The sequence below is a fragment of the Dama dama genome, chromosome 7, assembly GCF_033118175.1.
Source record: "Dama dama isolate Ldn47 chromosome 7, ASM3311817v1, whole genome shotgun sequence".
Classification (NCBI taxonomy): Eukaryota; Metazoa; Chordata; class Mammalia; order Artiodactyla; family Cervidae; genus Dama; species Dama dama.
Window position 1 is genome coordinate 14,647,431 of NC_083687.1, and position 24,308 is coordinate 14,671,738.

Below are 24,308 nucleotides of genomic sequence, written 5' to 3' on the forward strand. Positions count from 1 at the left end.
GAACACAGAAAGCCCACTCCAGACACAGCAATCTAAACAAGATGAAAAGGCAAAGAAATACCCAACAGGTAAAGGAACATGAAAAATGCCCACCAAGTCAAACAAAAGAGGAGGAGATAGGGAATCTACCTGAAAAAGAATTTAGAATAATGATAATAAAAATGATCCAAAATCTTGAAAACAAAATGGAGTTACAGATAAATAGCCTGGAGACAAAGATTGAAAAGATACAAGAAATGTTTAATAAAGACCTAGAAGAAATAAAAAAGAGTCAGTTAAAAATGAACAATGCAATGAATGAGATAAAAAACACTTTGGAGGGAACCAAGAGTAGAATAACGGAGGCAGAAGATAGGATAAGTGAGGTAGAAGATAAAATAGTGGAAATAAATGAAGCAGAGAGGAAAAAAGAAAAAAGGATCAAAAGAAATGAGGACAACCTCAGGGACCTCTGGGACAATGTGAAACGCCCCAACATTCGAATCTTAGGAGTCCCAGAAGAAGAAGACCAAAAGAAAGGCCATGAGAAAATACTCGAGGAGATAATAGCTGAAAACTTCCCTAAAATGGGGAAGGAAATAGCCACCCAAGTCCAAGAAACCCAGAGAGTCCCAAACAGGATAAACCCAAGGCGAAACACCCCAAGACACATATTAATCAAATTAACAAAGATCAAACACAAAGAACAAATCTTAAAAGCAGCAAGGGAGAAACAACAAATAACACACAAAGGGATTCCCATAAGGATAACAGCTGATCTATCAATAGAAACCCTCCAGGCCAGAAGGGAATGGCAGGACATACTGAAAGTAATGAAAGAGAATAACCTACAACCTAGATTACTGTATCCAGCAAGGATCTCATTCAGATATGAAGGAGAATTAAAAAACTTTACAGATAAGCAAAAGCTGAGAGAATTCAGCACCACCAAACCAGCTCTTCAACAAATGCTAAAGGATCTTCTCTAGACAGGAAATGCAGAAAGGTTGTATAAACGTGAACCCAAAACAACAAAGTAAATGGCAACGGGACCACACCTATCAATAATTACCTTAAATGTAAATGGGTTGAATGCCCCAACCAAAAGACAAAGATTGGCTGAATGGATACAAAAACAAGACCCCTATATATGCTGTCTACAAGAGACCCACCTCAAAACAAGAGACACATACAGACTAAAAGTGAAGGGCTGGAAAAAAATATTTCATGCAAACGGAGACCAAAAGAAAGCAGGAGTCGCAATACTCATATCAGATAAAATAGACTTTCAAATAAAGGCTGTGAAAAGAGACAAAGAAGGACACTACATAATGATCAAAGGATCAATCCAAGAAGAAGATATAACAATTATAAATATATATGCACCCAACATAGGAACACCACAATATATACGGCAAACACTAACGAGTATGAAAGAGGAAATTAATAGTAACACAATAATAGTCGGAGACTTTAATACCCCACTCACAACTATGGATAGATCAACTAAACAGAAAATTAACAAGGAAACACAAACCTTAAATGACACAATGGACCAACTAGACCTAATTGATATCTATAGGACATTTCACCCCAAAACAATCAACTTCACCTTTTTCTCAAGTGCACACGGAACCTTCTCCAGAATAGATCACATCCTGGGCCATAAATCTAGTCTTGGAAAATTCAAAAAAATTGAAATCATTCCAGTCATCTTTTCTGACCACAGTGCAGTAAGATTAGATCTCAATTACAGGAAAAAAATTGTTAAAAATTCAAACACATGGAGGCTAAATAACACGCTTCTGAATAACCAACAAATCATAGAAGAAATCAAAAAAGAAATCAAAATATGTATAGAAAAGAATGAAAATGAAAACACAACAACCCAAAACCTATGGGACACTGTAAAAGCAGTGCTAAGGGGAAGGTTCATAGCATTACAGGCTTACATCAAGAAACAAGAAAAAAGCCAAATAAATAACCTAACTCTACACCTAAAGCAATTAGAGAAGGAAGAAATGAAGAACCCCAGGGTTAGCAGAAGGAAAGAAATCTTAAAAATTAAGGCAGAAATAAATGCAATAGAAACTAAAGAGACCATAGCAAAAATCAACAAAGCTAAAAGCTGGTTTTTTGAAAAAATAAACAAAATTGACAAACCATTAACAAGACTCATTAAGAAACAAAGAGAGAAGAACCAAATTAGCAAAATTAGAAATGAAAATGGAGAGATCACAACAGACAACACTGAAATACAAAGGATCATAAGAGACTACTACCAGCAGCTCTATGCCAATAAAATGGACAACTTGGATGAAATGGACAAATTCTTAGAAAAGTATAACTTTCCAAAACTGAACCAGGAAGAAATAGAAGATCTTAACAGACCCATCACAGGCAAGGAAATCGAAACTGTAATAAAAAATCTTCCAGCAAACAAAAGCCCAGGACCAGATGGATTCACAGCTGAATTCTACCAAAAATTTAGAAAAGAGCTAACACCTATCTTACTCAAACTCTTCCAGAAAATTGCAGAAGAAGGTAAACTTCCAAACTCATTCTATGAGGCCACCATCACCCTAATTCCAAAACCAGACAAAGATGCCACAAAAAAAGAAAACTACAGGCCAATATCACTGATGAACAAAGATGCAAAAATCCTTAACAAAATTCTAGCAAACAGAATCCAACAACATATTAAAAAAATCATACACCACGACCAAGTGGGCTTTATCCCAGGAACGCAAGGATTCTTTAATATCTGCAAATCAATCAATGTAATACACCACATTAACAAATTGAAAGATAAAAACCATATGATTATCTCAATAGATGCAGAGAAAGCCTTTGACAAAATTCAACACTCATTTATGATTAAAACTCTCCAAAAAGCAGGAATAGAAGGAACATACCTCAACATAATAAAAGCTATATATGACAAACCCACAGCAAGCATCACCCTCAATGGTGAAAAATTGAAAGCATTTCCCCTGAAATCAGGAACAAGACAAGGATGCCCACTCTCACCACTACTATTCAACATAGTGTTGGAAGTTTTGGCCACAGCAATCAGAGCAGAAAAAGAAGTAAAAGGAATCCAGATAGGAAAAGAAGAAGTGAAACTCTCACTGTTTGCAGATGACATGATCCTCTACATAGAAAACCCTAAAGACTCTACCAGAAAATTACTAGAGCTAATCAATGAATATAGTAAAGTTGCAGGATATAAAATTAACACACAGAAATCCCTTGCATTCCTATATACTAACAATGAAAAAACAGAAAGAGAAATTAAGGAAACAATACCATTCACCATTGCAACAAAAAGAATAAAATACTTAGGAGTATATCTACCTAAAGAAACAAAAGACCTATACATAGAAAACTATAAAACACTGATGAAAGAAATCAAAGAGGATACAAACAGATGGAGAAACATACCGTGTTCATGGATTGGAAGAATCAATATTGTCAAAATGGCTATTCTACCCAAAGCAGTCTATAGATTCAATGCAATCCCTATCAAGCTACCAATGGTATTTTTCACAGAACTAGACCAAAGAATTTCACAATTTGTATGGAAATACAAAAAACCTCGAATAGCCAAAGTAATCTTGAGAAAGAAGAATGGAACTGGAGGAATCAACCTGCCTGACTTCAGACTCTACTACAAAGCCACAGTCATCAAGACAGTATGGTACTGGCACAAAGACAGAAATATAGATCAATGGAACAGAATAGAAAGCCCAGAGATAAATCCACGAACCTATGGACACCTTATCTTTGACAAAGGAGGCAAGGATATACAATGGAAAAAAGACAACCTCTTTAACAAGTGGTGCTGGGATAACTGGTCAACCACTTGTAAAAGAATGAAACTAGAACACTTTCTAACACCATACACAAAAATAAACTCAAAATGGATTAAAGATCTAAATGTAAGACCAGAAACTATAAAACTCCTAGAGGAGAACATAGGCAAAACACTCTCCGACATAAATCACAGCAAGATCCTCTATGACCCACCTCCCAGAATATTGGAAATAAAAGCAAAACTAAACAAATGGGACCTAATGAAACTTAAAAGCTTTTGCACTACAAAGGAAACTATAAGTAAGGTGAAAAGACAGCCCTCAGATTGGGAGAAAATAATAGCAAATGAAGAAACAGACAAAGGATTAATCTCAAAAATATACAAGCAACTCCTGAAATTCAATTCCAGAAAAATAAATGACCCAATCAAAAAATGGGCCAAATAACTAAACAGACATTTCTCCAAAGAAGACATACAGATGGCTAACAAACACATGAAAAGATGCTCAACATCACTCATTATTAGAGAAATGCAAATCAAAACCACAATGAGGTACCATTACACGCCAGTCAGGATGGCTGCTATCCAAAAGTCTACAAGCAATAAATGCTGGAGAGGGTGTGGAGAAAAGGGAACCCTCTTACACTGTTGGTGGGAATGCAAACTAGTACAGCCGCTATGGAAAACAGTGTGGAGATTTCTTAAAAAACTGGAAATAGAACTGCCATATGACCCAGCAATCCCACTTCTGGGCATACACACTGAGGAAACCAGATCAGAAAGAGACACGTGCACCCCAATGTTCATCACAGCACTGTTTATAATAGCCAGGACATGGAAGCAACCTAGATGCCCATCAGCAGATGAATGGATAAGGAAGCTGTGGTACATATACACCATGGAATATTACTCAGCCATTAAAAAGAATTCATTTGAACCAGTCCTAATGAGATGGATGAAGCTGGAGCCCCTTATACAGAGTGAAGTAAGCCAGAAAGATAAAGAACATTACAGCATACTAACACATATATATGGAATTTAGAAAGATGGTAACGATAACCCTATATGCAAAACAGAAAAAGAGACACAGAAATACAGAACAGACTTTTGAACTCTCTGGGAGAAGGCGAGGGTGGGATGTTTCGAGAGGAATCGGGTGGAGAGGGAGGTGGGAGCGGGGATTGGGATGGGGAAGACGTGTAAATCCATGGCTGATTCATATCAATGTATGACAAAACCCACTGCAATGTTGTGAAGTAATTAGCCTCCAACTAATAAAAAAATTTAAAAAAAAATAAAATTAAAAAAAAAATAAAGATGAATTTTATAAAATAAAAAAAATAAAAAAAAAAAAAGGACAGGTATAAAAGACAATGAAACTTAATTGTACAAAAGGACCACATACCAAATTGAGAATCCTAAGTGACTGTGAGAAGGTCATTTTCTAATTATCCCTGACTCTTTCCCCCAGACAAAAAATGGTAGCCCATTCTTGTTTGAGAACCCAGGCTCTCTGGGTGGGAAGCAAACAAACTGTAGTACAGTATTTACACATTATTGTGGGGTGTTTATTTTATTTGAATTCTTTTAAAACTCTTAAGACTTTGTGAGAAAATAATGCTTATCTTCTCCACAGAAAGGGTGAGACTACAAATAACTCTTAATTCTTATTCCACCACCAAATGCAAAGTGGTCCACCGGAAAGGGCATTGGCTTTGATGTGGGTCAGAGATAAATAAGCCTTTGTACACAAGGGTCATTTTATGTGACTCCCCCGACTCTGTCTTCTTCCTTAAGAAGATTTAAGGAGCTTCATCACTTCTATAGGTAGGTCTTCCCTGAAACCATCTCCAAACTCAGGTTAGGTACTCCTGTTCCAGTGTTCCTATAGCATCTGCTGAATCCTCCCCAGAGATGACTTATTTTACTGTGTTGTCACCTTCTATTTAAGTGTCTTTCTCCTTCATTAGTTCAATGCTCCTCCAAGGCAGAAACTGCAGCTGTGTATCTTTCCATCCCCAGTGCCTCAGATACACTTGGCAGCCTCTTAATAAATGTCTGCTTAATGCCAAGTAATTTACAGTAGATAAAGAAGTTAAGCTTCACTGACAATTAGAACCAGCCTTAATATCTGATTAGAGAAACAGGCTGGGAAAAGCAAAGCCTCTTGGTCTAGACTAATCCAGACTCTATATAGTACCATTTTTAGAAAACTCCCTGAATTAAGGACCCCTCTGCTACTCCAGCAAGTTTGCTTCTTTGTCACATTCTAACACCTCCACCCCAGGTGAACTCCCTCACTCCCAAATCTCTGTTTCTGCTCCAGAGGACACATTTTTTTAAGGGCGGAAGTCAGATCCCCAGTTCAGTGGATGCAAAAGCCCGTTACAGCAGACTTGCAATTGTTTACTTCCCCAGGACTTCACAGAATTCTAAACACACTGCTTCAAAGTATTTTGAAATGACAGTAGCAACTACAGACCACCTACTTCCTATTTCCTGCCTCCAGCTGGGAACAAGTAGCAGCCATTTTGTTGCTGTGTAAATCAGCACATGTGTATAGCTCTGCTTTATTTACTAAATTCCTCCAGGCCCAGCTCAAAATACTGTTCTTCATAAAACCTTATCTTACTAGGCAAGCAAACATGTTGGGTTCCTTCACACGCCTCCTAAACCTTGAATCTTTCTCCATACTCTGCTTGTGCCTTTGTCTGGCGTTCTCCACTCCACACGTCTCTGTGCCCTGCCAGTGGGCTTATCCAGCTACTGTGAGTCAGATGGGAGGTTTCCTGATGACTGAAGTCCCTTCACACTGTCTGCCTTTGCACTCGTCATCTCTCTATCTGCTTTCAGCTCCGTTCACTCCCTTGCTTTACCCTGTATCTCAGCGGCTAGAGTTCCATAAACTACATTCCCCAAACTTGCCAGCCTGGTGTGGGTTTCTCCCCGTAGCTTTGTTTCTGCTGAAGCTCTACCAGTAGAAGAACCTGGTGAGAATGGAAGATGGGAGGATGCTCCCGGTGGTACTGCAGGTGGCACAGAGGCCGATGAGACGGGCGCGTGTTCCTGTTCAGACAGCACCATTCCCGGTAGCGGTGGCAGTGAGCGTTCCCAGAGCTCCAGCAAAACAGACACCCTGCACTTGTGCTGCCCGGTTTGGTGGCCCCACCTCGATTACTAACAAGAAGCCAAATAAAAAAGCCTCCAGTCTTTTGAATCCATGCTGGTAGACACAAAGATACCACTTAACAATCTGAAGTTGGTAATGGAAGCTTTTGCTTACTCCCTGAAAGGGTTAAAAAAAAAACCCAAACTTGAATTTTGAGCCTACAGCTCTATGTTCTGGTTACCATCTCTTAAGCACAGGCAGAGCCAAGGAGAGGGACTTACAAGAGTTTATGTTTTCCAGGAGAACCAGGAGACCTTCAGAAGGGAAACCAGACTCATGCAATGCTAAACACCACACTCTAGCATCAGTGTTAAGTACTTAACTGCTCTCTCAAGTTTTGCTAAAAAGCATATTTTCTATTCATCTGTAAGACTTATAAGAAGAGATGAGCTATTTAAAAAGAAAAAAAAAATGCAAATGGCCCTAAAAATATAAAAAGATGCTCAATTTCTCTTACGAGAGAAATGTAGTTAAAACTGTACTGGGATGCCATTTCTCACCTATCAAGCTGGCAAAAGTCCAGAAGTCTGACAATATGCTCCACTGGCAGGCTGTGAAGGAAACAGGCACTATCATACATTGCCAATGAGAATTTGAAAATGTTATACACCCTATGGAGGTCAATTTGGCAATATCTAACAAAGAAATACATGCATTTACCCTTTGACATGAAGCTATTAAAAAGAAATAAATGATATCTTTCTATACAGCTCGCTCTAGAAAAGCATTAAGTACAAAAAAAGCAAGGTAAAAAAATAAAGTATGTATAGAATATAGTATGCTACCAATTTTTTTTTTTTTTTGCTACCAATTATTTAAGAATGCTGGGGAGGATACAAGATACAAGTTACATATATATTACTTATTTTCCTTTTTTTTCCCCCCAAAAAAAGGATAACCCCAGAAAAAGGGGGAAAGGAGATTACTTACAGGAGTAGAGGGGACAGAAATAGAAACTGGATTTCTCTAAATATATACAACAGCTTGTATATTTGATTTTAGAACTATGTATATATTTTACACAATTATAAAACAAAAAAATTTAAAGGCAATCACTGAATACTGAAAGCAAAATGTAACAAATGAATCTATATGTACACTGAAATAGCTATAAAACCACCCAATGAATTATCCTAAGTGTCTTTAAAACACAGTAATTTTACTGTACATCTCTCATGGAATATACCTTAAGGGCCCAAAAGGTTACTGCAAAAATCCTGAACTATTTTCAGAAATCATGTGGTTTAAGGTAGTACTATAATGTAATTCTGCAAGTATTTTGTATGTACTAAAGACAAAGCAAATGAATTATATTGTGCTTTATCACTAGTGGCCAAGATTTTCAGTATGGAAAAAAGGAGATGAAAGATCAAAAGGTTAAACAAAACTTTGTGTCAGTTCAGTTCAGTTCAGTCACTCAGTCATGTCCAACTCTTTGTGACCCCATGGACTGCAGCATGCCAGGCTTCCCTGTCTATCACCAACTCCCAGAGCTTGCTCTGTGTACAGAATTTTAATTAGAAGTGTCAGCATGCACTCTTGATATAATTTACCTGTTGAATATATGATAAATAAATAAACATATGTGTACTTATTTCCTACTTCTGTTTACTGAAAAGGCCTAGGAATAGTGACCAACCCAATAGGAATTGATTAGGCGGAGGTTTCCAAATGTCATTTCCCATTTCACAGAACCCGGGCTTCCTGCAGAAATGGCTGATTCCAGATCAGAGACAATAAATGTACAAGATGAAGCTGGTACACTGTGTCATGACAGAAATCAAGAAACTATTGCAGACTACTGAGATCATGTTAGAAAGTCTCAAGAGCCAATATGAAGAAGTTAAAGATGCAGACAATCTGAACATCAATAAAAAATAACCGAAGGGATTAAAAGATGTCCAATTTGTTTAATCTCATAAATTCAAAATGATAAGTACTCTCCTTTCTCCCACCTCCCCCTCAAAAACCCCACAAACAAATCTTACTGGTTACCTTTGGAGGAAGCTAGGTAACTACCTCTTTAATTTGAAAAGTGGTATAAAAGAAGAAAGAATATGACATTTATCCTACTTTTCCTGAGCAAACTGCATTTTAGGATTACCAAATGAGTGTTCAGGAAAGTTTTTCTAGTTATTAAACAGAGGAGGAATGACAGGATGAGAATAGAACCACTTTATAATTCCAAATTATGAAAGAATGAACTAAGAAATATTAATAACCATGAGTGGATGTGACTATCCAAGAGAGAGGCAACCAAAGATCTCTCTATGCTTCTTGATAGACATATACCACCATCTATAGAACATTTTATAAACAAACAAATGAAAAACAAAATGAAAAAAATCCTGAAACAGATTTAGCCTCTATCGAACTATTAAACACAAGAAATATAACAGAGGAGCATGTTAGATGTTACTATGGGGATCTAGTCATCAAAACCCAGGCTGTTTAAAACACTGCAGGACAAAAAGTCAGTTTCTTCAACAAACACATTATAATTAGAAAGAGGAAAAATAAAAGAAAAAGACAGGGATAGATATGTGTAAGGAAAGCTACAGATTTAAAGAGATTTATGAGTCAAAAGAGCTACCTGTTGACAGTATGGACCTTAATTGAATTCTGATTTAAACAACCTATAAAAACATATAAACTCACTCCAGAATTTGATTCGATTATGAACATCTGAACACTGACTGGGTATTTAATACTCGGAAGTAATAATGATTCAATTTTAGGGTGTTTAATGATATTGTGATTATGGCCACAAAAAGGAAGACTTTACTTTTAGAGATGTATATTGAAGCATTTATGGATAGTGTCTGGAATTGGCTTCAAAATAATCTTCTGGGGAGGAAGTAGGTAGCATACAGATAAGACCAGGTTGTCTATGAGTCAGTAATTCTTCAACCTGAGTGGTGTGTATTATTCTCTCTACTTGAACAACTAAGACGGTATTCAAAGAAGTGAATTTAAATACAAGATTAAATGAAAAGGAAGTTTTGGCAAGTATTATGAAAAACTAGAGGGATTTGGCATATGCCACAGACACATCACAAACTGGAGTGCCAAGGCAAGCAAATACATTATTTGGGAGGTTTAATGTTTAAATAGCACTCATATCTATTCAGCAATCATATCTATTCTAACTTTCCTCTATGCACCAGCAGTAAGAGGTTAGTTTCCTACAAATGCCTCCTAACAAAGAGGCAAGACTCTCCCAGGCAAGAATGTGTCCCAGCACTGCCCAGAAGCAGCCACCAAATGAGAAAGGGCTAAGGTGGCAGCAGCAGATAAGGCAGGAGAAGAGCTGTGCGTCTGATGCCCAGGTCTGGTCAGCGTGCTTCAGGTGGGTCCACTCCCATGGATGCATGAACCCACAGGGTTCCAAAGCCTCCCCGAGAGTCTGTGCAAACGAAGCAGTATGAAGAATGACATGCTATCAACAAAAATGTGAAAAAAACCCTTTGGTGAAAAAGGAAGACTAAAATCTTACAAAGCTGGTATGGTTATTTTTATTCATGTTTCTCCTGACATCATTACACATTTTAAATAATAACATTAAATCTAATTTTAAAAGACACAGTTCAGTTCAGTCACTCAGTCGTGTCCAACTCTTTGCGACCCCATGAATCGCAGCACGCCAGGCCTCCCTGTCCATCACCAACTCCCGGAGTTTACCCAAACCCATGTCCACTGAGTTGGTGATGCCATCCAACCATCTCATCCTCTGTTGTCCCCTTCTCCTCCTGTCCCCAATCCCTCCCAGCATCAGGGTCTTTTCAAATGAGTCAGCTCTTCGCATCAGGTGGCCAAAGTAGTGGAGCTTCAGCTTCAGCATCAGTCCTTCCAATGAGCACCCAGGACTGATCTCCTTTAGGGTGGACTGGTTGGATCTCCTTGCAGTCCAAGGGACTCGCAAGAGTCTTCCCCAACTCCACAGTTCAAAAGCATCAATTCTTCTGCGCTCAGCTTTCTTTATAGTCCAACTCTCACAGCCATACAAGACTACTGGAAAAATCATAGCCTTGACTAGACAGACCTTTGTTGACAAAGTAATTTCTCTGACACAAGTGTTTTTAAAGTAATTTAGGAGAATACTGGACTTCCCAGGTAGTGCTAGTTTGGTAAAGAATCTGACTGCCAATGCAGGAGATACAAGAGACATGGGTTCTATCCCTGGGTCAGGAAGACCCCCTTGAGAAGGACATGGCAACCCACTCCAGTATTCTTTCCTGGAAAATTTCATGGACAGAGGAGCCTGGTGGGCTACAGTTTGTGGTGTCACAAATAGTCGGACACAATGGAGCACGCACAGCAGCAGGAGAATACTACTCTAATCAGAGTAGCCTGAACTATGAAACAAAGGCCAGGAAATATGATGAAATTCTGAATCTCAAAACCTAAGGGTAGAGCTAGATACCACTAGTTATTCATGATGACATCATTGTAGTTTTCTATTTTCCCCCCATGAAAACCTGGCATTGGATCAGTGGTTCTCAAGGGAGGACAGCATATCTTATAGGAGAGAGGGAGCAGTAGGCAACTACAATTTAAGAATAACTCCAGGTGATTCTGACATACACTGCGGCCTCACTGAAGGACCGCTTCTTTCTTGGCGGTCCCTGTAGAATGGCCGTGGCTGAGGCCTGTGTGCAGCTAAAATGCACCTGGATCACCAACATGGAAAGCTGGCCATTATTGTTTCAAACGCCCCTGTAAATCCGGCACAGCTGCCATGTCAGAAAAAGGATAATGAAATCACCTTACATGCTCTCATGGCTTAAACCAGCTCCCTGTCTGCCCAGCATGGGGGCAACTTTGAGCCATGAAGACAGTAAAAGGAGAGCCAGAGGGGACCCCACTGCAGGCCATCTGCCGACAAGCACATGCACCAATCTGCCTGTCTGCACCACTGCTCCTATTCGGAGGACGGACGACAACAGGCAAGTGATTGCAATGCTCTTTGCAGTCAAACTTGTGAGCATCTTAGAAGAGGACTTGAAAAAAGTGTCTGACCAGGCACCAGAAATACTTGTGGCTTCTCTACAGTCTTCTTTCATCCCTTGACATGTCTGAGACTATTATGGCTTCTAATAATGCTGACTAACTCAGTTTGGACAAAACAGACAGACCAACAAAAGCATCCCTCACTACAACTGATTCTGTGTTTCGTTCCTGCAGTGGCCTTTCATGCCAGATAGATTTGTTTCTCCAATAATTACAGTGCCTACAAACCTGTCCTTCCTCCAGTAAGAAAGAAAAGGGGCCTTCTATACAGCATGCTCAAAAGTCAGTGTACCAGGCTGAAGTGAGTAGCCAGATGCTCCACACCTCCTATGGCTGCAAAGGTGGTTTGGTTCCTAATAAGATCCTTCTCTGGAGAAGGCAATGGCACCCCACTCCAGTACTCCTGCCTGGAAAATCCCATGGACAGAGGAGCCTGGTAGGCTGCAGTCCATGGGGTTGCGAAGAGTTGGACACGACTGAGTGACTTCACTTTCACTTTTCACTTTCACGCATTGGAGAAGGAAATGGCAACCCACTCCAGTGTTCTTGCCTGGAGAATCCCAGGGACGGCAGAGCCTGATGGGCTGCTGTCTATGGGGTCGCACAGAGTCGGACACGACTGAAGCGACTTGGCAGCAGCAGCAGCAGCAGCAGCAAAATCCTTCTCAGTAAGGATGCTCTTAACTATACAATCACATGCACAGTGAGGCCTGGTCTATAAAACAACATGGGCAGCAAGTAAAAAGGAATAGCCTTTCCAAAACACTCCATCATCACAATTCTATGTCCCCTCACAGAATTAAAAGCCTCGATAATATCAGGTAATGCGCACTGCTAACTTTCAAATGGTTTAAAAGTCACAAGGAGGGAGGTGGGAGGGAGGGTCAGGATGGGGAACACATATACACCCATGGCTGATTCATGTGAATGTATGGCAAAAACCACCACAATATTGTAAAGTAATTAGCCTTGAATTAAAATTTTTAAAAAGTACAAAAAAAGAAAGTCACAAGGCTTATCAACATTTATATTTAATACTAAAAATTACACCCATTGCAAAGTCAAAACCAAACTGTTTATTTTAGTTGAGCTCTAAAACTTTTCTATACGTTGGAATAATTCCTACTCTTGTTACTTTATTAGTATTACTCTCTCAAATTCCCCTAAAGGATTATGTTTAGGAAACAAAAAGTGTTATGAAAATTTAGACTTTTGACCATTCATAGAATTAGTAAACATTCGTAAGTTATCCTCATCTTTCCCATTCTAGTTTTCACCATGTTTTTAGGACATTGTCAATATGTTCTGTGTCCCAGCATGAATAGGACTTGGGGAGGAGATGAGAAATGAGTCCCTTTGTAAAGGTAAAGAACTACTTTAGGTATACCAAGGCCTGGGCATCTTATCCCTTCCCTTGAACATAAGAGAGTTCCTTTTCCAAGAAAGCTGCAGTAAAGGTGCAGATTCAAGGATCTAGTTAAGTTACAAAATATGATCTTGGTAGGAAATGAGCAAAAACCTGTGGGCATGGATAAAAGAATAATAATCAATCTAGACAGAAAAAGCCACTCGTGGTATCATAATGTTAAGGCCTGAGATGGACTACAGACACAGCCAGACTAAACATGACCTAAAACAAAAGCAAAAATAAAGCACAACAGAAAACAACCAAACACTTAAATGAAATTTAAAATGTCCTTTCAAAAGATTAGCCAGGCTCAACTGGTCACAAGATAATCTTCATTACGGTAATTTAGTTACTTTGGTCTTATTTTAATTACATGCAGTCATTTTCTTGAGGTGAATTTGACAAAGAAGGGCAAATATGGACTGCTGTGTCTATGAAAAGGAGATATTCTCATAGCTGAGCACACCGTTCATATCAAATCAAAGGCCAAAATACCTGCACAGTCTTGGAAATTAGGAGCACTGGATCAATATTATACTGACTTCCTCCCTGATCATACCTACCATTAAATATAGAAAAGCCTTTTGGTGCAGGAGGCTGTGTCTGACTATCACAAGCATTCCCCACATAGCAAATCTGAATGAATCACTAGAACATTTCCAATTTGGAACTACTAGTATAATATTTACACTCTTTTAAGTTTACTAGAATTATTATTTTGACTACTTCTAAAAATATAAGCCCTTTCTGTGTCACTCAGCCATTAGGCATTTAAGTCAACCAGAGCTCTTAGTCAAAGCTGATTAACAGGTGAATTAAGATGAGTTAATGGAATAACAAAATATTTGAAGATAACATAGCTATGTGATACATAAAAATGTAACTGTAACACTTACCTATCAGCCCCTTCTCCAGAGTGAAGGTTTTGTTTGTAAACATACATTCAAAAGCCACAATGTGGAAAATCTTATTCACTGTGTTGTGAGTCCCAACTATTCGAATATACCTGGGGGTAAAAAGAGGAGAAAATCTGTTGAAGAAAATGAGCTTCCATCATAACAAATCTAAGGATAACAGAAAAAGATACACTATGTAAACATACAGTCTACCAGAGCACAGACTGAAAGAGACTCTGAATAGGCTTCAGACCCTATACCTGCTCCTTGGGGCTAGCTCAACTGAGTCTAGAAAAATTACAGCAAAATTAGGGAGGTACCACTTTCCAGAGAATGAAGTAGAACTTAGATTTGGTTTACCTAGAAAATCAAACCAGGGGCTGTTCAGCTCAACTCCCAAATGTCAGTACAATTATACATCCATGAGACATTTACACTGGAGAGTAACAAACAGCGTCTATCCTTACCTCGTGGTTAGGAATGTGCCTGTGCATAGGTGCACAAACACACACAAAATCAAATACTTTCCAGCTCAATGGAAGCTTTCACCCAATGGATGAAATGCATGAAATCAATACTGCTTTCTCGTTTAAAGTAAAAAAAAAAAAAAAAAAAATCCACAGAAACTACTGAAAACCACTCACAGTTTCTTGTATTTTAATGTTGCTCCTAAGTTCTCATTAGGATGTGAACCCTATATTCTTACGCCAGTCCCCAACGTGACTGCCAGGATGCCTTCTCCTGGCCAGAGGAAGTGATGTGCAGAGGTGAGCCAGCCTGCTCTGCAGATTCCCTCCTGGCCGCAGGGAGCTGGCATCTGCACACAGTGCAGTTTCATGGGGCAGCCTATTCACACTCTGGATCTCCCTGGAGGCTTCACCTCTGCCAAACAAGCATTAATCTTGGAGCAACTTGCCCCCTTCATTCTCCAAAGAGATCTGACAGTTCACAGGTTAATGAACAGACAAACTGACTCTTCTGAGTGTCACTCAATTCCACGGGGAACGTAATGTGCTACACACATTCTGGAATTCAAAAGAAGAGAAAGGCAAAAAATAACAGATTAACTGATAACGCTTCCCCAAATTACGAACTATGTGCTCTGAAGGATGCAGCATATTAAGCGTATTAAATGAACAGATTTCAATTAGCAGATGACAGACTGGGCAAGGTTTTAGTAATATCTTCCCTCCGCTGTGTAAAACAACCTTCCATTTAGATGATGTAATTTTACTTCTGAGTTAATCGCTGTTCACTAATTTGGTAATTTCCTTACATTTCTCATCCCTCCAAGTTAACTGTATAATGTAAATGCCAATTAAAAAAAATTCACATTATAGAGGCTATATTTGGGGGTTCTGTATCATGAGCTATTTTCCCTCCTGTTTCTTCAAGCCTGAAACTCACCGCAATCCCTGTGCACCTCATTTAGCCATCTGCTCCTTGACATGAACTGATCGCTCATCTTCATAACCAATAGTAATGCCCTCTCTTGGACTGGCTGCTCTATGTTCCCATCCCCGCTGCAGGGAGACACCATTCTTCCAGTGTGGCGAATCAGGGCAACTGCTGTGCTCACCATCGCCCTCTGGGCAAGCAGGAGGTTGGCTATGATCTGTTCTCTCCAGCCCTCAGGGCAGACAGAAGGTGCTGTTGACTTTACTGGGTTTGGGTAGGTGGATGGGGTTCACTTAAAATAAGTTCTAAATGGTCTGAGTAGAACAGATTGTGTTTTTCTTTACTGCTGGCAGTAACAATCTCTCTGGGCTTTCTGGAACGGAAGGGGTGTGTTAAGCCTGGCACCTTGGCCTGAATCTAATTTTATCCATTTCCTTAAACCCACAGGAACTCAACAAGCATAGCAGTTTCAAGCGCACATGGTTGTGACAGTGAGTGCTGCTATCTGCAACCTTGGAGGGAATGTGGTTTGGTGGAATTTGATCAGATCATTTTCCTGTTCTCTAGGTCAAATCTTTCAAAGGAGAGATAGCTCTCCTAATACTGAAGAGATAGAGGAGCAAGGGAGGGACTTCCTCCAGTGGCAGTTCTTAAGGTTAACAGTTCAGGCTGACCTAAGGGGATGCACTAATGTTCCCTCCCTCTCTTTCTTTTTAAAACATTATATGGAACCAACCTCCAAGTTTAGATAACAGTCATTTCCCAAATTTTACCCTGGTGTAAATATCAGGAATGGGAGAAATTAAAGAACTTTCCCCTCTCTCATCCCCCAATTATAGGAAACTGAAATAAAAAACTGTACTGGCATACATTTTACAGCCTTAATGATAGTGTTTGTGATAACTAATAAGATAATATATATGATTGCAAAAGCATTGAGAGATGCCTCCAGATAAAAAAAGTTCTATATAAATGAAGATAATGTTATCTCTGCTGCATAATCCTGAGGTCAAATTAGCAATTCACCATTGTACATCACACTTTTTGATTAGCCTGTTATATGTAATGCTCATAACAAGTTTAATTATTCTAGTTCTATAATACTCTCTAAGTCTCCATAAAATTATAGCCTAATTTACAAAAGTGGCATAAAGTCCTTACTCAAATACACATTAAAAAATGGTAACAAAGTCACAGCAAAGAAGCCATGCTCCTTTTCTCCAGCAAGGAATCATTTAGCTGAGGACTCTGTCCTTCACTGAAGATCTTGACTAGAAATAGCCAACAGGCTTTAACTAATCCCACAACTTTAGTTTCTGATAGGGCAGCCTGGAGCTCTCCATTAAGAACTCAGGGGCCCTGTCCAGGAGCAACGTCCAGAGGGAGAAGAGGAAGCTCCATCAAGGTACCATCCTCTATCACAAGCAGATTTTCCTAATAGGGCTCACAATGGAACATCCTGCAGGCAGCAGTTACCACTATCCAAGCTATTGAAGACCCAAGGGCTGGAGATGGGAGAGAGAGAGTCCTCTCTACTTTTTTTTTTGAAAAACAAAACTTGCTTCTGGGTCATGACGCCTAACAAGAAGAAGTAGATCCTACATTTTCTGTCACAAAAGATTTTGAGTAAAAGGTAAAACTTAAGCTTAATTTTTTTCTTTCAACATCATCTCACCAATGCACACTCAGACTCTGACTTAACCTGATGAGGGCAGTGGCAGCTAGTGACTTCATCAGTGTGCAGAAAGGAGAGCTGCTGAAAAATGTGACAGCTATCCTTTGTTCTCTCTGAGGTTCTCAACAGCAGCTCAGACAGTTGGAAGATAATTAAAACTTAAACAGGGCCGAGGAAGGCAGATATGCAACAGATTGGCCATTTCTGATGGAGATGAACGCTGTCCACATGAGCGCTGGTGTTACAGTCTGTTTCCAACATTCTCCTCCCTTCCCTATGTTAGCTGTCTTCTAGTCCTACTCACAACGACTGGGGCCTCAACACAGTTCCAAACAGGATGCTTCAGTGCAGAAGTTTCTAGGAGCTATAATACTGTGGGTGAAGAGAGATTCTTCTTTGATAAAATTAAGCCTAAACCCCTCCACGGATAGCACTCTAAAATTGAGAAGCACTATAGAGTTCTGAAGTACTACCTTTAGTGTTTAACAGAACCAGGTTTGTCGCCCAGCTCCGTCACTTAATTAGCTGTGTCACTATGGGGAAAAAAGCTTTAAACCTTTTGAATCACAGTCTCCTTCTCTATAAAATGGATTAATACACAAATCTTATATGATATTTAAATGAGATAAGTAGTTAAAGTATCTAGTGCAGGGTGTGGCAGAGTACAGTATCATTAAATAGAAATGCAAAGAGTAGATCCTTGGAAGCAGAATTTCTTTTGGACTTCAAGACTATTGGGTGTCTGGGAGAGCATTCCTAACCATGGGTGTTAAAGTGGTGCATCCAGGCCCAAGGATGGACTTCAGGAGCACAGGCCGGGGCCAGTCCGTCCGTTTAGGGCCCCACAGTATAGGTGTTATGGGCCATGGCAAGAATCTGCATTCCAAATGCAGATTACCTGGCTCTATGTCACTTCCTGCTTTAAGCCCCTAGCCTTTAAGAAAAGTCTATTTAAAACGTTCTTGACCTAAGTAAGCTCTGCATAAAGAAACAAGGGAAGTTTTCTGCCCGTATTTGGTCCAGCTACCTGTGCCGACAGAAGAGTTTCTTTTTTTGTGCAAACTCTGGAAGTTTGGGGTTTTAATTTACCAAGAAAAATAGCACTTCTTACAAAGAGAAACCATAATACTGTGACCTAGAAAATTTTTGCCTTGGAGATTTCATTGTATTCCCTGCCTGTTCTGGGAAGGTGCTACAAATTTCTATTCTTAATCTTCTTTCCATCATTTCTTGTCAGGACGCTACCATATTTCATTTCTAAGCCACAAACAACACATCTTTAACAAACTGAATACAAAAAGCAGCAACTTATACCCCTCACTTTAAACTGGTTGGAATCCTCGAGTCTTTTGTTTCTATAGTCTTTAGCCTACTTGTGGTTACAGTTAATCCTTAACCTTTGCCTCTAGTTATATGATCACCTAACTTCTGAACTGAGCAGATTCTACTACAAGATAAGATTGAATTCAGCAAAAAATATTTAAATGAGCTCCCAAGGGATAAACTAAAGCCAAAATCCATCAGAATTTTATTCTCTGATAAACAAAACTTGCTTCTCAAATTGAACTTTATATTCTTGGGTTAAAAAAGACCCTGGAGAAAACTAAAGGCAGCCTAAGGTTGGGATCCTTAACAACACAAGAAGGGACCCCTAACATTTTGGCTCTTCCTCTGAGGTCCCCATGGAGAATTCTGCAGTGGAAAACTGTCCTTTGCTGTGGCCAGAAGCAAGTCACCTGACAAGAACTTTAGCTACAGCATTTTCTAGGGACTCAGGACCATGTGGGTTTTGAATTCACCATTTCCACAATTTCCCACTTGACCTTTCCTTGCAAGGAGATATGAAGAATGTACATAAATAATTCTCCAGCCCAAGAAGCTGGTAACGTCTGTGGGTTTCCCCAGGATGATATTTTCTTCTAGTTCTAGGTACAGTGTTAACGCTCTTCTAATCAAACCCAGACCGGAGGGGAAAGTGACTTCAGGTCTTGTTGCTAAGGCAGCAAGTAGAAAACAGTTTACTGCCAGAATGACAAAAAGCTTCTAGAAAAAGCATGTTGCAACAGAACAGATTTGCTACTCTTAGAAAACCTTCCCTCTGGCTGATCTGTGGAGCTATAGATTCTCCTCCACTGACTTCAGCAAAGGGTCCCAGCAGCATTTGCTTATTTGAGAGAGGAAGACTTACTGAAAGGTTAAGCACTCTGCAGAGTTAGCCTAAGCAGAGGCTACTGTCTTGGAGAACAGCCCTGATACTGTCTGACCGTTAGCCCTGCAGAGGGAGCAGTTATGTTCTAGCAACTCCACTACTCAACCTGAAGGGCAAACAAAACAAGAAGTCATTTTGTTTCCAGAGAAAATTGATGCTTTATAGAATCAAGCATGCAGAGCGGATAAGACTGGTGAATAACTACTAACACATCATAACCCAGTGCAACCCAAAACAGAAAGTCATTTCAATATCAGAGACACATATTCAAGCATTGTTTTTTATTTGGGGGAAGTGTGCACTTTGAACAGCAGGCTTTCTCCCCACCTCTGTGTATGTAGAACCCAAAACCTGCCCATGATGCCTTCAATCTCTGAAAACATATTTGAAATTAATATCACAAAAGAACTATAATATTTATTTACATAAATCACATGAAAATGATATAACACGTAAATGTGTTTAATTTGTTTCTGCTTGCACATTTACTAGTTAATAGCCCCTGACAAGTATACTGGGTAAATCTGCCTCTGATAAGATTAAACAAACACTAGAAACAAGAAATTCTGCTAAACACTGTTTGGAATGGACCAGAAAGACAGGATATAAACCTTCATCTGGAGAAGTTCATAGTGCAGTTTAGAAGGTAACACTAAAACCCATCAAACTGTATGATTTTTGACAGGATTAAGCTGAAAGAATGACCTACGTGCTAGTCAGAGCTTCACAATGCATTAGATATAAAATCAGGGGCAAATTCCTTAATTTCTCCCAGTCTCAGGCTCCATATTGGGAGCAATGGTAAGTAGAAAGACATAAGAGCCACTGACCTATTCACACATAGTAGCCTAATCTTAAAATAGCTAATTTAGCAGCATGAACTCTAAAAGTCCTTCCTGCAAACAAAACAAAACATACATAGCTAAAAGAGAAATAATCCCTTCCCCGCAACACACACACACAACTACTGTCTTATCCAACAAATATCAATATTAACTGAGCATGTGCCAGCTACTTCTGCTGGGTGCTGAGATACGAGATTGGATACTATAGGTAAAATCTATTCCCCATGGAATTTACATTTCAGGTCAGGAGACAGACAACAAATGAAAAAAATCAAACAATTAGCCACTGGTTGGTAAGTGATCTATTGATATTTAGCATTGAACTTCATAGACAAACTTGCTAAACTGGAAGTATAAACAGTTATATTAACAAAAACCCCTACCTTAAGGAACAGAAGAAGAGTCAAAAGGGAAGTCATGACTAGCTCTGCCTGAGAACATGGATATACTATAAATGAGTGTATTGTACATATTTAGCAGGATATAGGCAAACATCTAATTAAGTAGGTTTCTTAGGATCTGGAAAGAGGAACTGATTTGAATTCCATGGGAAGAAATGCCTTATTTATTTCATGGCTTAGTTTTCTTTTTATTGCTTTTTTTTTTTTCCCCCAGAGAATTAGCTCTGCAAATCTTCAAGGGATTACAGAAAGACAAGATGGCAAGTGAAAGATATAAAACAAAAAGTGAATGAGAGAGAGAGGTACGGAGGGAAGAAAGAAGGGAGGAAGAGAAGAGGGATAAAGGGAGGAACAAGTGGAGGGAGGAGCAAGGGGAGAGAAAGATCATGAATATGCATAAACCAATCCCTTCTCTGCCTCTGTTATGTGCTGTGAACAAATTCTCAAGTGGGAATACTGCTAACCAATTTTACTACTCAATGAAACATTTGAAACCAATACAAAGCACATTTTAAGAAACAGAACTGAATTACCAAAAGTTCAATATTTGCATTTTTTCATTAACTCTTCCTCTAGACTAAGATGCTGGGAGCAGGAGAGAGAATTTCACCAGTTTTATCTTTAAAATGGCTGCATTATCTTTTTCAGTTTATCCAGTAGGCTGTGCATTTCCACGAATGTAGACAAATGAGTCTAATGGAATTGTGCACTAGAGAAAAAGTAGAAGAAAATTAAATTTGTTAGTTTCCCTGTGAATCTGTAAGAACTCATTTGGTGGCTATGACCTACAGCAAGCCTGCTTTAGGATCGTGATGGGTAAGGAAAGTTTCTCTCTCTTTTTTAAACCTAAGACTATGGTGGAGATATGCCACTTACTGTAACTTATAATTTGAAGGGCTGGAGGAACCTGTTCTTTTTTTCCTTTTAGAGTAGAAGATTAAATACAGAAGGAAGAGAGGCAAACAAAAAGAGAAAGAATTTGCCTCTCCCAGAGGAAAAATCTAAGAATCCTTCTAAAAATGTAAACATCTGACATACTGAGAAATAAGACAGGAATTGCCTAAGACGGTCAGAATGATGGAAGTAGAAACTGAGCCCCAAGTCAAGAGAATAATTAAAGAGAGCACAGGGAGTGCGGAAGGCACAGACCCTCACTCCAGACGCCTGAGAACTAGCACTGGAATTAGAGTAAAAGCTATCAGCTTCAGAAAACATCCCATGTGCTAGGCCTTGCATGCATTATTTCAATTCACAGAAAACTCATACCCTACACACTTATACAATCAGGCTGGAGATTTCAAAGCTCAACAGAAGTCTCTGTATTCTTTATGAGATATGCAAAGAAACCTGTGTTCCAGGCACAAACAGGTCCTAACAGAGAACTAACTGAGATGTATTTGGAGAAAACAAGCTCAACCCAGAAAAGCCACACGCTTGCCACCTACTATTCCCACACTGCTTCGATGCTCACAGAAAATTTCAGGGACCCTCCTTTGCCCTTTGGGAAATTCTGGACCTTTACCTAGAGAATCAATCAGAGAAAGAAAAAAAAAAAACCCACAGATTTACATAATTCAGGTATCAGTATTACTACTTACAAAGCTAACAACCAGAGGCAGAGTAGTCAAAGTAAACAAAGAGAACATTACAGAAAACTTGAAAGACCACTCACACCAACAGCACAGGAAAAGCGAATGATAATAGGAGACCGAGAAGCACTTTTGTCCTGGGCACCAAAACTGGTGTAGTATGTTGTCTCTGGTTTGTTAAAGCCAGAAGCGCATGGTTGACTACACGGCAGAAGCCTGTACACTCCAGCTTCCTAAGAGCCTGAAGGAATACTAATTGCAGCACTAAGAGACTTTTGTTGTTAAAATCTGCAACGTGTTAGAACTTTAACACAAACAAAACAGAAAACAAAAGAGCAAGATGCTCCAGGTGGTGCTACTGGCGAACTACAGAGCCTGCAGCTTGTCACAGGGGCTGAGCACATACGGGACACCTTCAAAGCTGATGATTTGCCAGTCATTTTAAAAGACATTTCCCTGTACTCATGCCTCTTGTGTTAGGAGTCCTATGCACTGATGAAGTTTTGAAGCCTGTCCCAAACCATATTTCTACTTGATTAAGCAAGCAGGTTGGGAAGTTGAGTAGTTTGGCAAGGACTTTTTTTTTCTCCCTTCCCAAAGCTTCTTAAGAGTTCAACCATTCATGACCTAGACTTTACTGGTACAGCATTAGTGTTAAGTCTGTGATCAGAAAGAAAATGTCAATCTTTACACTTGGCTCATAAGTTCAAGGAAAGAAAAACTTATGAGTGAAATGAACATAAGGTAAAAGTACACTTGGTAAGAGAGAATTTATTTTATAACAGACAAGAGGATTCTATTATATGACTAACAGTCACTGTTACTGCTGTGGTGTTTGGAATTCTCATTAAAATAAAACAAAACTGGCTTAACTGTTTCTTTTCTTTTAAATTTTTAAAAGAAATTTTTACCCATCAGTTCAGATCAGTCACTCAGTCGTGTCCAACTCTTTGCGACCCCATGGACTGCAGCACGCCAGGCCTCCCTGTCCATCAACAACTCCCGGAGCTTACTCAAACTCATGTCCATCGAGTGGGTGATGCCATCCAACCATCTCATCCTCTGTCGTTCCCTTCTCCTCCCGCCTTCAATCTTTCCCAGCATCAGGGTCTTTTCAAAGGAGTCAGTTCTTCACATCAGGTGATCAAAGTATTGCAGTTTCAGCTTCAGTTCTTCCAATGAAATTCCTTTAGGACTGGACTGGTTGGATCTCCTTGCAGTCCAAGGGACTCTCAAGAGTCTTCTCTAACACCACAGTTCAAAAGCATCAATTCTTTGGCACTCAGCTTTCTTTATAGTCCAACTCTCACATCCATCCATACATGAGTACTGGAAAAACTATAGCTTTGACTACACAGACCTTTGTTGGCAAAGTAATGTCTCTGCTTTTTAATATGCTGTCTAGGTTGGTCATAGCTTTTCTTCCAAAGAGCAGGTATCTTTTTATTTCATGGCTGCAGTCACCATCTGCAATGATTTTGGAGCCCCCCAAAATAAAGCATCTCACTGTTTCCACTATTTCCTCATCTATTTGCCATGAAGTGATGGGACCGGATGCCATGATCTTAGTTTTCTGAATGTTGAGCTTCAAGCCAACCTTTTCACTCCCCTCTTTCACTTTCATCAAGAGGCTCTTTAGTTCTTCTTTGTTTTCTGCCATAAGGGTGGTGTCATCTGTGTATCTGAGGTTACTGATATTTCTCCTGGCAATCTTGATCCCAGCTTGTGCTTCATCCAGCCTGGCATTTCGCATGATGTACTCTGCATATAAGTTAAATAAGCAGGGTGACAATATACAGCCTTGACATACTCCTTTCCCAATTTGGAACTAGTCTGCTGTTTCATGTCCAGTTCTGTTGCTTCTTGACCTGCATACAGATTTCTCAGGAGGCAGGTCAGGTGGTCTGGTATT

At 39.4% G+C, this 24,308-nt stretch overlaps 1 protein-coding gene across 3 annotated transcripts in view; it reads right to left on the minus strand.

The window, feature by feature from the left end:
- Positions 1–24,308, minus strand: part of BTBD9 (BTB domain containing 9) — a 406,336-nt gene that overhangs the window by 136,849 nt on the left and 245,179 nt on the right. For all 3 annotated transcript variants that reach the window (XM_061146613.1, XM_061146612.1, XM_061146615.1), the window contains exon 7: positions 14,280–14,389. In XM_061146613.1, coding sequence (XP_061002596.1) covers positions 14,280–14,389 — 110 coding nt within the window. The remainder of the gene's footprint in view (positions 1–14,279; positions 14,390–24,308) is intronic.